The sequence below is a fragment of the Pangasianodon hypophthalmus genome, chromosome 20 (assembly GCF_027358585.1).
Source record: "Pangasianodon hypophthalmus isolate fPanHyp1 chromosome 20, fPanHyp1.pri, whole genome shotgun sequence".
NCBI classification, from domain to species: Eukaryota; Metazoa; Chordata; class Actinopteri; order Siluriformes; family Pangasiidae; genus Pangasianodon; species Pangasianodon hypophthalmus.
Window position 1 is genome coordinate 3,021,361 of NC_069729.1, and position 13,112 is coordinate 3,034,472.

The window sequence follows — 13,112 nt, forward strand, 5'->3', positions numbered from 1 at the left end:
AGGAGTCTCCAGTGTAACAGACAGAGGTAAAGCTCCATCTTCAGGACACAGGAGTTTAATTGTGTTTAACTTTGTGGTTTTTGACTGTTTATAGCTGCTATAATGTAAGTGATATAGGAACTAACTTGTTTTGTGGACGTTCCACAGTGTTAAATGTAGCTATAAAGGGATAAATAGTATGAGTTTGGGATGGTAACAGTAACTCTGCTTCATGTTAGCGTAGGCCAAACCACACTAAAACACACTGGATTTAGAAAAGTTTCGGAAACACTGATTTTCTTCGTACTCGCGTGCGCATGTTGATCGCCTGTAAAGTGACACAGCTCATCTGCATGTAGTGACGCCCACAAATGCCTATAAAAGGTCATGTGCACAAATAGCTGGGAGCACAAAATGAACACAAAATGAAGGTAAAGGCTGAAAGGCAGAAGTGGAAGATATGACACACTTCTATGGCAATAAAAATATTTAATAATATATAATATTAATAATAAAAAGCAAGAGCTAACGCTTCTATCAGCTGAGGCGTTTGTTTACGGTATGCGGCTCTGCGCAGACAGACCGGCTCTTCCTTCGTTTATACTACACCAGTTGTTTTGTCGTGAATGTTTAGTTTTAGTTGTCTTAATTTATGAGTTCGTGTTGACTCACTTTATTTATTATTTATATTCTGTATGCAGAGATGAGTACCAGTTACATTAGTACCAGTTTAAACTCGTCAATTTAAAATCGACAGTATATTCCAGATATAAAAGTGCAGTAATCCATGCAAATTATATGATCCGAAGTCAGTTAAGTCGAGGTTTACATTAGCTAGTCTTTTTATGCGTAAACTTACACCCACTCTGTAGCATGAGTTGGATACGGACGTTTTTTTCTGAAATTACAGGATTGTTATGAATTGCTTGTGTAAACGCTCATATCAACGATTTACGAATAAATCTGTTGTATCCAGCTTGATAAATGAGGCCCAATATCTTGAGAGGACAAAAAAAAACCCTCCTCTGTGATACTTGACTGGATTTAATTTCATTCAGTCCGAGTGATTGAGGTTTTACTCGTTCCGCTGCTCTTTCGCTGGCCCTGGCGAGTCCTCCCTCCACCTCTCGCTCCGATCGATCGCTTCCAGCTCAGATTAAGAGTGCAAAGCAATTACACTTGAAATTTTCATGCTTTTCTGCAGGCGTTAATTTACAGTGCCGGCGGTCGGGGATCAATACATCAGAGCCGCTTCCCCTGTAAGTCCTCTCTAAACCCCCCGCACACCTCCGCTTTACATCACCGTCCTCCTGAGCGACGGAGTAAAGAATTAACTTGCCACTACTGCGCTGTGCCCCAGAGGCACTCCAACGACTTCGTCTCATCTTTATTTGAACTGAAGCCTGAGTTTTTATTCCTTTTTTCCTTCCCTTATCTCTCGCTCTCCTACCTACGCTGAGAAAAGTTCCTATAATGAGCTGATTGATTCTGTAAAGTCTTTGCAGTTATGGAGACGGACTCCTTTTAAAGTGAAAGATGTTGTTGTTTAATGGCTCCGTGTGGTTCTGAAGGTCAGTGCTGGTGTCACTGCGCTTTACTGAAGCCGGTGAGTAATTAATGAGGGGCCGGAGAGCAGAGCCCCAGCCTGAAACTGCTCTCGGAGACCTCGGTCTGGCCCGAGCAGCGCTATTCTGCATTAATCTCCGCTGGTTCTGGCAGCCGGAGCTTGATAAGCCGCTCGCTCAGTGACACTGGGCTCTCGATCAGCACACCGTCACAGCCGCCTACTACTAATGAGCACGCTCAGACCGGCCTTTGCGTATGTGTGTGTCACAAGAGTGAAACACATGATCCGAGAACGATTACGTCGGCTCTTTAGGACAAGTGTGTGTCCGTTTGATTGCACTCACTGAACATCTAATCCTCCTAATAAACAAAGAGGTCGTGTGTTGAATACCGATCAGCTGAGCGACATGGAAGTCTTCTTCAGTGAGTGCGACTGAGGGACTCGAGTGACGCTAACAGGACGTCACAGTTTTCACTGCATTACAATTTACATGCTAATTACAGGGAAGTGGACACACTATGAAAACAGAATGAGAGAGTGAGAGAGAGGGGAACGTGAGAGAGAGGAGTCAAATAAATTCACGAAACAAAACATCATGCCATGAGCAGTACTGAAGTTACTGATTCATTAAGATACTGATTCTTGTTTCATTTGTATGTTTGCAATTTTCTCATTTTTTCAATGTTTCAAGCACATTAAATGATTTGATCTGATTTGAGTAAACATTTTATACTAACATTTTTAGGAAAAATAAGGATCAAATCTAAAACCCTTAAGGATTCTTTGGTTGTTCTTTTGGTAGAAACTTTTAAGGTTCTACACAGAACCCTGCAGCAGGGTGTTGGTCTACGTCTTGATGTTTCTTTAAAGGTTCTGCACAGGGAAACACTCTGGTGTAGGGTTATAGCATAAAGGGTTCCAAACTAGAACTAGGAACTAAGGACCCATAACTATACAAAGAACCATTTAAGGAATCCTTGAAGAACCATTTTCTAAAAGTGAAAGCTGTGAAAAGTCTGTTTCTACGGTGGCCCTAAAGTGCAAAACACTTTAAAAAAGCAAAAACGCAACAGCAAATAAAAAACAAAACAGCAAAATAAAAACACAGCAAAACCAACAACACAACAGCAAAACTGAAAACACAACAACGTTAACTCAATTTGGTCAATTTGGCTTAATGCTTTATAGCGTCTCTTTAAACTTGATCTATTTTGCCCATTTTTAAATGTAAAAGTGTAAATATTAAAACTTTTAGCCTGTATACTCCTAGATACTGTGAATTAGTGTGTGTTTTTGTTATTTATTTAAAATTATCATTTTGTAGAAAGGTAAGTTGCTTTGGTTGTGTAGGAGCTCGCGGATGTTCGCGTTCCGCTGTCGGCGCCATTACCGCTAAGTGTCTAAAAGCCGCGCCCAAAAATGATGTGCTGCTAGATTGACTGTGGTTTCAGGGAGAGCGGCTGCTTAACCACAGAGAAGCTTGGAATGGCTTCAAAACTTCTGCCACCGTAAAGGCAAAACATTTCAATTTGTGAAACAGAAGAAAAGAACTTAAATCATTCAACCGTTTTCGCTAGGCTAAGATAACAACAGAGTGAAAAAGCATGGTTCCTTTTCACTTTGATAGTCACACCCCGTGTCCAATCAGAAACGAGCATGTGATGTTCAGTAAGGTCCAACCCTTTCCGTTTTGAGTTAATGTTGTGTTTTTTTTAGTTTTGCTCTTGCGTTTTTTTTATTTGCTCTTGCGTTTTCAGTTTTGTTGTTGCGTTTTTGAATTTGCTGTTGCATTTTTGGTTTGTTAAAGTGTTTTGCACTTTATGGCCACTGTACGTTTCTGATTTAACAACATCCACATGAATGCACCTACATGGAACCCTCTGTTGTAGGGTTCTACATTAAACCTCGGGACGAGGCAGTGCATGTATATCAAGTGAGAGAAAGACAGAGGGAGATAGAGAGGGAGATGGAGAGAAGCAGAAATAAACAGACAGTGATGGACTGAAAGACCACACACACATGTACACACACACACACACACACACATAGGGTTGATGTGTTTTGATCAGCTATATATAGTGTGATAGCTGTCCTCTCTTGAAGTACTACTCCCTCTGCCTTTGTGTGAACATGAGTGTGTGTGTGTGTGTGTGTGTGTGTGTGTTTGTTCACTACAGAGGTTTGTCTAATGCACCATGACAACCTGCTATAATCTCCATTAAAGTCCTCAAGCTAACCAGAAGGAGTCGGTCCACATTCCTGTCGGTCATGATCGTGGTAAATTTGTGTGTGTGTGCATATGTGTGAGTGTGTGTGTGTGTGTGTGAACATGAGTGCAATAGGCTATAACATAGTTATATAGTTATCACATAATGTGTGTAAAAATCCCAGATCAGCAGTTTCTGAAATACTCAAACCAGCCCATCTGGCACCAACAACCATGCCACGATGGCACGGTCGAAGTCCCAGAGGTCGCACTTTTCCTTCATTCTGATGTTCATTATGTTTGACGTGAACATTAACTGAAGCTCTCGACCTGTATCTGCAGGACTTTATGCACTGCTGCCGTGTGATTGGCTGATCGGATAACTGCAGACATGAGCAGGTGTACAGGTGTTCCTATTAAAGTGGATGGTGAGTGTATATTTAAATACATAATGCACAATTTCATAACTTCTTCTAAATTCCATAAATTTGCTGATATTATGAAAATAATAACACAGATAAAATCATTGCAGGAGCTGTGTTTAGGTCACAGTGATTATGCTGTCATTTTTTTAAAAATAGATTCCCTGAAACAGAAAAACATGAAACAGAAAAACATGAATGAAGCAGTCTTATGCGGTTTTCTGTATGATCAGACATTGTGTGTGTGTTGGCATGTTTTAAGATCTCGGTGGGAACCAAATGTCCCAGAATTCAGAGGAATATCTGACAAGTTTTGACTTTTTTTTCCCCCCAAAAACTGCAACTGCAGAAATCAGAAAAAGATTTGAAAACAGAAACTAATGTTTGCTTTTAATTCCTAAGGTTAAGGTTAGATTTAGGTGTTGCATTATTTAGCTGTGTTTAATAATTATGTCACTGGAAGGTCCTCACAAGGACAGTAAGACAATCATGTGGGTGTGTTTTACAGCTTTCCCACAGTCTCACTTCAGTAGGAGGCATGACTATTTATGATGTTTTTAATCTGTGTGTGTGTGTGTGTGTGTGAGAGAGAGAGAGAGAGAGAGAGAGAGAGAAAGAGAGACGAGATGAGATGGAGAATGTATCACCAGCATGCTCTACACTGAGCCTCTTGTTGGTCTTGACAGAACTGGGACGTGGTTGCAAGCGTCAAAGCTAATCACCGAGCCATAGCAGAGAAAATCTGAAGCTTACACACACAGATACACACACAGACACACACACGAACACCATCAGCCCGCCATCTGACACGGGGGAGATCATCTACTTCACTAATTCTGTGTGTTTCTGCACTTAATCCCCCTGCGTTAGCCCTGCTGTGTGGAGGAGAACCTCTGTGTGTGTGTGTGTGTGTGTGTGAGTGTGTGTGTGTGTGTGTATGCGTGTGTGTGTGTGTGAGAGTGAGTGATGATAAAGAGGGTGTGAATTCAGCAGGAAGTTTGTCTTTAAAAGACTTTTTGGAAGTCAAGGGACAGCAGGATGAGCACTGTCCAAATTTAGCAGCTCTCACAACTCTCTCTCTCTCCCTCTCGCTCTGTCTCTCTCTGTCTCTCTCTCTCTCTCTCCCTCTCCCTCTCCCTCTGTCTCTCTCTCTCTCTCTCTCTCTGTGTGCGTGTGTGTGTGTGTGAACTCTGTCCAAGGCCTCTGACAGCTTTTAGTAGGACGACACTATTGTCGGTGTGTCTGTAGTCTGTGTGTATGTGAGAGATAATGAGCATGTGTGTGTGTGTTTTAGAACAGCGATGGCAGCGAGTGTGTTTAAGGCAGATCCTGCAGTCTCTCCCCGGAGTGTGTGTCAGGCTGTAGAGACAGGGTCATTATTCATAACTGTAGTATTAATAACTGCAGGAGCTGCATATAGGCCACTGTGACACACACACACACACACACACGCATGCACTCTTTCACATACACACTGTCACAACTATTTCACAGTTTAATGCTATTCAGATTTTTATAGTATTTACATTTTTAACGGTAAAGGGATCTATATTTGCATGTTTACATCTATTACTGTTCCTAATTTTTTGGCCAAGTGTACATTTACATCTGTACATTTTTGGCTAAATTAAAAGCCATGTCATTTACACCATACTTTACTGGCACAATTTTTTAATTCCACACCAAATTTCTAAGAAAAAGTACAAAAAAGAACGAAGTCTGGGTCATAAAAGTGATATTACAGTGATATTAAGTATAAATAGTTATTCAATAGTAATTCATTAGAGGCTGAATCTCAAATGGTATCTATTGGGCATCTAGTGCACTACATAGGGCATATAACCCTGTTATATTATACCCTAATTAGTGAGCATATAGAGGCAGGAAGCCATAGGTTTGAGGAGGTTTGTTTTCCTTAGCTAGTGTTACAGGCTCATTAATATGCAAATTTATTTCATCTTTTAAGTGCTTAACATATGATGCAGGTTTTAAAGAAATCACACACACACACACACACAAGCATGCACTCATACACTTGCAGTGTTCACACACACAAAATGTACAAATAAGCTCAAACGTGCACATGTACACACATACACATCCTAAAGCATACTCTGCAATCACACATAAACATGCAATCGATGCAATAGCCCGCACACACACACACAGATGATGAATGATAGTGTAATTTGTGTTTACTGTAGTGGTAGCCTTGCACACACACACAGCTTGGAAAAGGTTACTGATGTGGAACTCGCCCAAACACCTTCCGGTTATTATATAAACAACCTGATTTAACTTACTGACACACACACACACACACACACTCATTTTCTCTTTCTCTCTCTCTCTCTCTCTCTCTCTCTCTCTCTGAGGTTTAGCTGTTACAAAGCACTGACACTGGAGACTCCTTCCATGAAATCCATGTTAAATACAGAAAACTTCAGCATATCAACAATTACATGTGGTTTTTAATCTGTCAGAGCTGCTGGGAAAGAAAATTAATCAACACCTTCAGGCCAATCAGAACTGAGATTTCAACAGTGGAAGAAATCTCCATAAAATCCATCTTCATGCTCTGTGTTTGAGCTCAACTCTGTTCTCTCTATTCTCTATTCTGTTCAGGTTTTATGACGAATACAGTTTGATCGCTTCAGTCGAGTTTAGGAATAAACCCACGCTTTAGCCGATAAACCTGAAGCTATCACACTCAAGCTTTTAGATGATGTTACAGATTTAACGAGCAACCTGTACTGATGTACTCATGTAGCTGGAGTGTGAGTGTGAGTGCAGAAACACAGGCGTATAACACCACGCGGTCGGGGAGCACCGAGACCTCAGGTGGGAGAGTTTTATATTCAATGTACACAAAGGATATCAAGAACCTGGCAGAATGAATGCTTTTGTCTAGCGTCGCCTTCAAAGTTCAACAGAATCTTTATACCTATTGCTTGCTTTAACATTTTTCCAGCTAAAGACATTTGAACGGTTTTCCTGCGCACACACACACACACAGTTTGTTTGCTGGCTAGCGGGTTCAGTAAAGGTTAACTTTATTTTCCGAGGTCTCAGTAGGCCAGAGGCATTTGCATGAGATTTGAATAAATGGTTTAAAATAGCACAGCTGCGACGGCTTGTCTCGGTATCAGCAAATTTCCTGCGCACACAACAGCAAAGTCTGGCTGTCTGTAGAGAGATATCTGCAGCGCTTATAGCGGAGTGTTTACGGTAGGCATGATAGTCCAGCTCTTACGGTAGCTTGCTGACTGTTCACCTGTTTTAAACCAAACAATAATCACTAGCAAAAATGACTATTATAACAGTTGCAGCGATCATAAATAGACACACAAATACTCCTTTTAATCTGAATGACAGAGTTTCAGCATTAAATAGAGAATAAAAACCAATTCAGTGTAATTTAGAATGATGCATTTAGAACTAGATGATAAAAAAGTAGTGGTCACACTTTTGTCTCAGTATATTCGTTGTTGCTTGTCACTAAAACATGCCTAGTCACTAAGTAGGGAATAACACTCTGGGAATAACCCCCACTGGGGTGGTGTAAGTGTAAGACGGAAAAAACGCAGCTTGTCATGTTACTGAGAGACCAGAAGTGTAAACTCATGTTGGAAAACTTACTGACTGTTACAAAGCACTGACACTGGAGACTCCTTCCATTAATTTTACAGAAACATTTCCACACAGAAAACATCACCATATCAACCATTACACGTGTTTTTAATCTGTTTATGTGGAGTGTCCCTACCTGTGCAACATGTACATTGTTACCATAGAAACGATAATGTATTAGAAACAAGAGCATTAATATAAACCGGTGATCTGCAGCTGCACTACTGTCAGAGCTGCAGTTATAGAAAATTAATCACAACCAGAATCCAGAAACAGATTTAGAATTTAACTAGCAGCATTTCTTAATGAAGGAGTCTCCAGTGTCAGCGCTTTGTAACAGTCAGAGGTAATTTTGCTGACATGAGAAACCTTCTCGGTGACGAGCTGCCATTTTGTCTTATTCACTTCAAGAGAAAGTGACTGTGTATACATCATTAAATGTAACTATAAACAGATAAAAAGTGTCATTCTTTAATAAGGGGACTTGCTGTTTTAGGAAAATAATCAACTTGCATATACAGAACAGATTATCAAATGAAAATTGTCTGTACAGTACGGTTCCACATGAAATCGCTAAAGGGTTTCCTCTGATGGACAAACTGAAGAACCCTCAGCATGCTACACTGACCCCTTAAGGAACCCCCAGCATTATAAACAATAAGCAATCACTGAAATGTATTCACCTGAGCATGTTTACGTGATAGCAAACCCAGGGGATGTCGCTGCAAGAAACAGGAAGTGATGTCATAGCTCTTACCGTCCACGCAGGAGGGCTTGTTGCGTGTCGTTCCTGCCACTTTTCCCGGCAGACACGAGCACTTGACCGTCTGCGAGCGTTCCTCAATGCGGTTCTTATTGCAGCACCGATGAGCTGCGATCACCTCACACGTCCCGCCCTCTGTGCACACACACACACACACACACACACACACACACACACACACACAAAGTTCAGTACACATACCAGAGACAGACACGTGTTCGCTCTGTTTCACTCCATGCTCACAGCAGCACCGTTTCAGTGCCATGAAAACCTCAACCATCTCAGAGCTGCTGTTTAAATAATTCATTTAAAACAGACTTGTGAAAATGACACACACACACACACTCTCTCTCTCTCTCCTCACACTCTTCCAGGAAATTTCCACACATTCAGATCATCTCTGGGATGTAAACTGAAAAAAATTGGACTTATTTATTTATTTATTTATTTATTTAACTGAAAATGATGCTTCTGTGAACATTAAAATGAAATATTTTAACAAAAAAATAGCTACAGTTGAAGTAGTTAAATGTAAAGTTTGATGATAAAAATCCGAAATCAGTCCAAGCCCAGTTAGTTCTGTACTTCTTTTTTCTTTCGTGAACTTTCATGCAAATTCCAACCACTCTATTTTTGTTCACGTGTGAATGTGTACACATTTTATTGAGATCAGATTCATGTCTAAACAGGAAGTGAGATTAATACATGGTTTCTGCACAAATTTGACTAGTTTTGTCGGTAACTCAGGTCAGAATGCACAGAAATGTGATTAAAATTAAAGCTGGACACAAGAAAAACAACACCCGAGTCATGCCCTTGGGTGATTCCAATGAAAATGTATGAAGTTGTGGGTTTTTTTTTTTTTTAAATGAAAATGAAATGCAATAATAAAAACGTAATTTAGAAAGTACAGTCCTTTTATAGTAACAAAGTACAAGTACTTTAGTGCTTTCAATCATATCCGGCTCTCATACACACACCACTGGAAATGCAGGATGAGCACCATGACTCAAAAAAAAAAAAAAAGCCTGCAGCAAAACTGAAATAATGATGGGGACGCCTGGAGGAAGAAGGAAGGAAGAGATTATAAAAAAAGAATGATAGACGAGAGGTAGGTAATGAAAGGAGATTTGACGCATCTCAAATTTTCAGCTCATTGTTTCATCCACAACTCTAACGCTGCAGTGTGTGTTGAATATCAGCCAAGCCAGCGTGTTTGTGTGTTTCTGCGTCTGAGATCAGGGAAGCTTTTCTCTACACGACCATCCAACAGGTGGACACGAAACTCCTGCACCATCTGTGCCGAGGCCGAGGTGTGTGTAGCACCAGTCACAGGAGTCACGGTGGTGCCTTGAATACACTGCAAATGACCGCTTACACACCCAAACACTAAAGTTCTCTGTGTTCCAGGTAAGAGCATCTCTCCGCTATAAATAAATAAAGAGGACATGGGTGGAAAGGAGCTGAACGGCAGAAGACTGGAAGTTGTTTACTGGGCTGTTTCTCAACATTTAATAAGATAAGATAAGATAAGATAAGATAGACATCTTACTTCTTACACCTATCGTATTATATTCTATGTAAGAATGAACAGAATTAATACTTTATTATCTTAGATGAAGGAAAACAGTTTAATAAACAGTAAAATAAAAATAACTGCACAAGATACTAGATTCTAGCTAACTCTAGACTAGCTAACTAGCTAGCTACAATTTTTTTCCCATTTCAGTCACATCAACAAGCGGAAACAAGAAAGCAAACAAATATTAAATCTAATCAATTTGCTTTGCCCTTTTTTTTCCGCCCCGGATAGCTGTGAAAGCTTCATGAGTGCCACTACTTCGTAATATTCTGACATTATTTTTACGTTAATTGTCTAATTTAGTTATGCAAAATGCAGTTTCTATTCTTTTCACACTACAAAAGGGTGCTCTGCGACTGCCCGATGCGTAAACTTTTTCAGCAAATTATAGTAGAGTGTGCTTTTTTTTTTTTTTTGAACAAATCTATTTTAAAAATCATGGCGCCCCCTGGTGGTCCGGAGGCACTGAGCGACCACTTAAAACAACCCTGGTTGTTTAGAAACGAATCCAGTCTCTGTGTTTCTGCTCCAACACATTCCAACCTTCATAATTATTGAACTTGTTAAGCCTCGGTAATTTTGCTGATGAGTAACAAAGTGTGTTAGAGTAGAGAAAATTCGACGCTGGGACTCGAAACTCAGTGAACACGCTTGAGGAAATCGAGGCTTTTTTATTTTGATCATAGTCCAGTCTCATCCCCCAGAGAGACTATGTGTGGGTCAGAGGTTTTGTTTGCAGTCTCTCACCGATGTACCTGATTCAGCTCATTAAACTCAGCTGAAGACAATTCTGCCTTGATCAGCCGAGTGGGTGTTTTTCAGCAGTCGAAAAAAAAAGTTGAACTCAGATCAGCCCCTTGTGGATAAGCCCGAGGATGACTGGGTGAGTTTAACAGCCAATTAAATGCACAGAAATGGAGTAATAATGTGCTGTGGGGCAGCGGTGCAGGCTGAGGCGAGTCCGAGACGCTCGAAATTCCCACTGCTGGAGTCAGAGGATGAACACACACTGTCTAACACTCATATAGCTATATAGTATATATAGAATAGTATAGATGGCTTGGCTTGAAGAAATGTTTCTCTTCTTATGGGAGTGGTCTCTCCCCGGATGACCCCGCCCTCATGACAGTGCATGAGAGCTCAGTGAATGAGTTTGAAAATAATGTATTTCATCCCAAGAGACAGTACTCTCTACCTCCATCATTAAAACACCAACTGAAGGAAGATCTCAGAGACTTTCCGTGAAGACGCACTGAAGCTGTTCTGGGATCTCGTGGTGCCCGATTTACCCTCACATACATCCTATTTACATGAAACATGCCGGAATTATGCAGGTGTATTGTGACAGTGCGGCAATTAAAAGAAAGCATCCAGCAGGCTGCAGTTATTCAAGATCTGACAAAAGGCGTAAATTGACAAAAAGGTGCTTTTGTCTGAGGTTGGTGAAAACAAAGATGTCCCATTCGGAAGTCAGATCAGTTAAGCGCAACTGAGAGAAGGACGGTCCAATACCTTTGTTTTTATGTAAATTAATGGTACAATATATATAGTTGTGGAGGTTATGGAGGTGTGCTGTAAAGATCAAAATCAAAAAAGAAAACTGAACCATTTATTAACCTTATCTACAGGTAGACATGTGAACTCTTAACTATTTATAGCCAGGTTTTAATTCATTGTAGTGCTCGAATTTTCCCAACTGTCTCTTTAAAAATAATAATAATAAAAAAAAAACACCAAAGGTATAAATATACATGAAAAATGTCTTTTTTCTTATGTGATGCTCATTTACACAACGTTGCATATTCATCAGCGTTAACCGGCTCATAGTGGATGGAGTGAGACTGCAAGCCGAGACAGCTTTCAGGTTGAACGCTTACAGTGGATTATAAACAACACCTCGACGACTGTTCATTTGAGCGCGTACAGCTCTTGTTACATCTGACAGCTGCAATGTCCTGATAGACAATCAGCTGCAGAAAACAAGATGATCCTCACCTCCACTGGATCCATAACAATCTTAACTAGTGTGATAGGAAGCAAAAAAAGTGGTCAGCTCAGAATCTCGGGGCAGAAGTCCCAATTTCCTGCTTACAGAAGTTTATATTAATTCATGGCTGAGTTTCCCTTGAAGGGGCTTCAGGGTTTAGGGTCCAAAATTCTGAGTCCACTATTAAGACCTGTGTTATTCCATAAGGTACTGTCTCAAAATTATTAATTTTGTACGACACAAACAGAGTTAAAATGCAGTAAAACATATAGCACATTTTCAGTATAGTCCTTTCACAAATTGCTTGTATAATGTCCATCATAGAAACCATGAAATGGCTGACATTTTCACTGTTTAATCTTTTTCTCAGTCAAAATTTTCTTTTTAGTTTTATGACCGTTTTTTGACTGAAAGCATTTCCCTAATAAGTAGAATTAACTGATGTTGAGTATACAAGTGTCTAATGTGAGCTAAGTTACTTCACAGTTAATGAACAAAACATTCAGCATGTTGCTTGACGGAAAGTGAAGGAGCATCTATCAAGCTGGGAAAATTGAGTCGCAACGAGACGAGCACAGAAATGTTCCCAATGTGAGATGGGGAAAAGGGGTTGTCAGTTAATATCCAGCGTGTGAGTTAATATCGGAGAGTTAAAACACCTATGAAGTTGTCCATCATTCCAGATTCATGTGTCGATTGGCTCATTTGAAGTTTCTATTGGGGAAAAAGAAGACTGTTTTTGAGTGATAACTCATAAAAATGTGCAAAGATTAGCAAGTCTGGACTTACATAGTCTTCAATGTTTCCTATTAGCAGACTATTTAGGTGCATGTAAATGGTAAAATCTGATTTTTTTTTTGCAATTATGATATTATTTTAAACATTTTCCTGCACTCAATTATGTGCTTGGTTAGCTTGTTATTCAAATAGTTCATGGTGATGTCACTGCACGTAACATAAGTCTCACATTAACTCA

General features: G+C 40.1%; 1 protein-coding gene across 6 annotated transcripts in view; it reads right to left on the reverse strand.

The window, feature by feature from the left end:
* tafa1 (TAFA chemokine like family member 1) overlaps positions 1–13,112 on the reverse strand; it is a 161,844-nt gene that overhangs the window by 20,286 nt on the left and 128,446 nt on the right. For all 6 annotated transcript variants that reach the window (XR_004580173.2, XM_034313978.2, XM_034313976.2 and 3 more), the window contains exon 3: positions 8,562–8,702. Coding sequence is in view for 5 of the 6 variants with exons in the window: in XM_034313978.2 (XP_034169869.1) it covers positions 8,562–8,702 (141 nt within the window). In the remaining variant the exon portion in view is untranslated. The remainder of the gene's footprint in view (positions 1–8,561; positions 8,703–13,112) is intronic.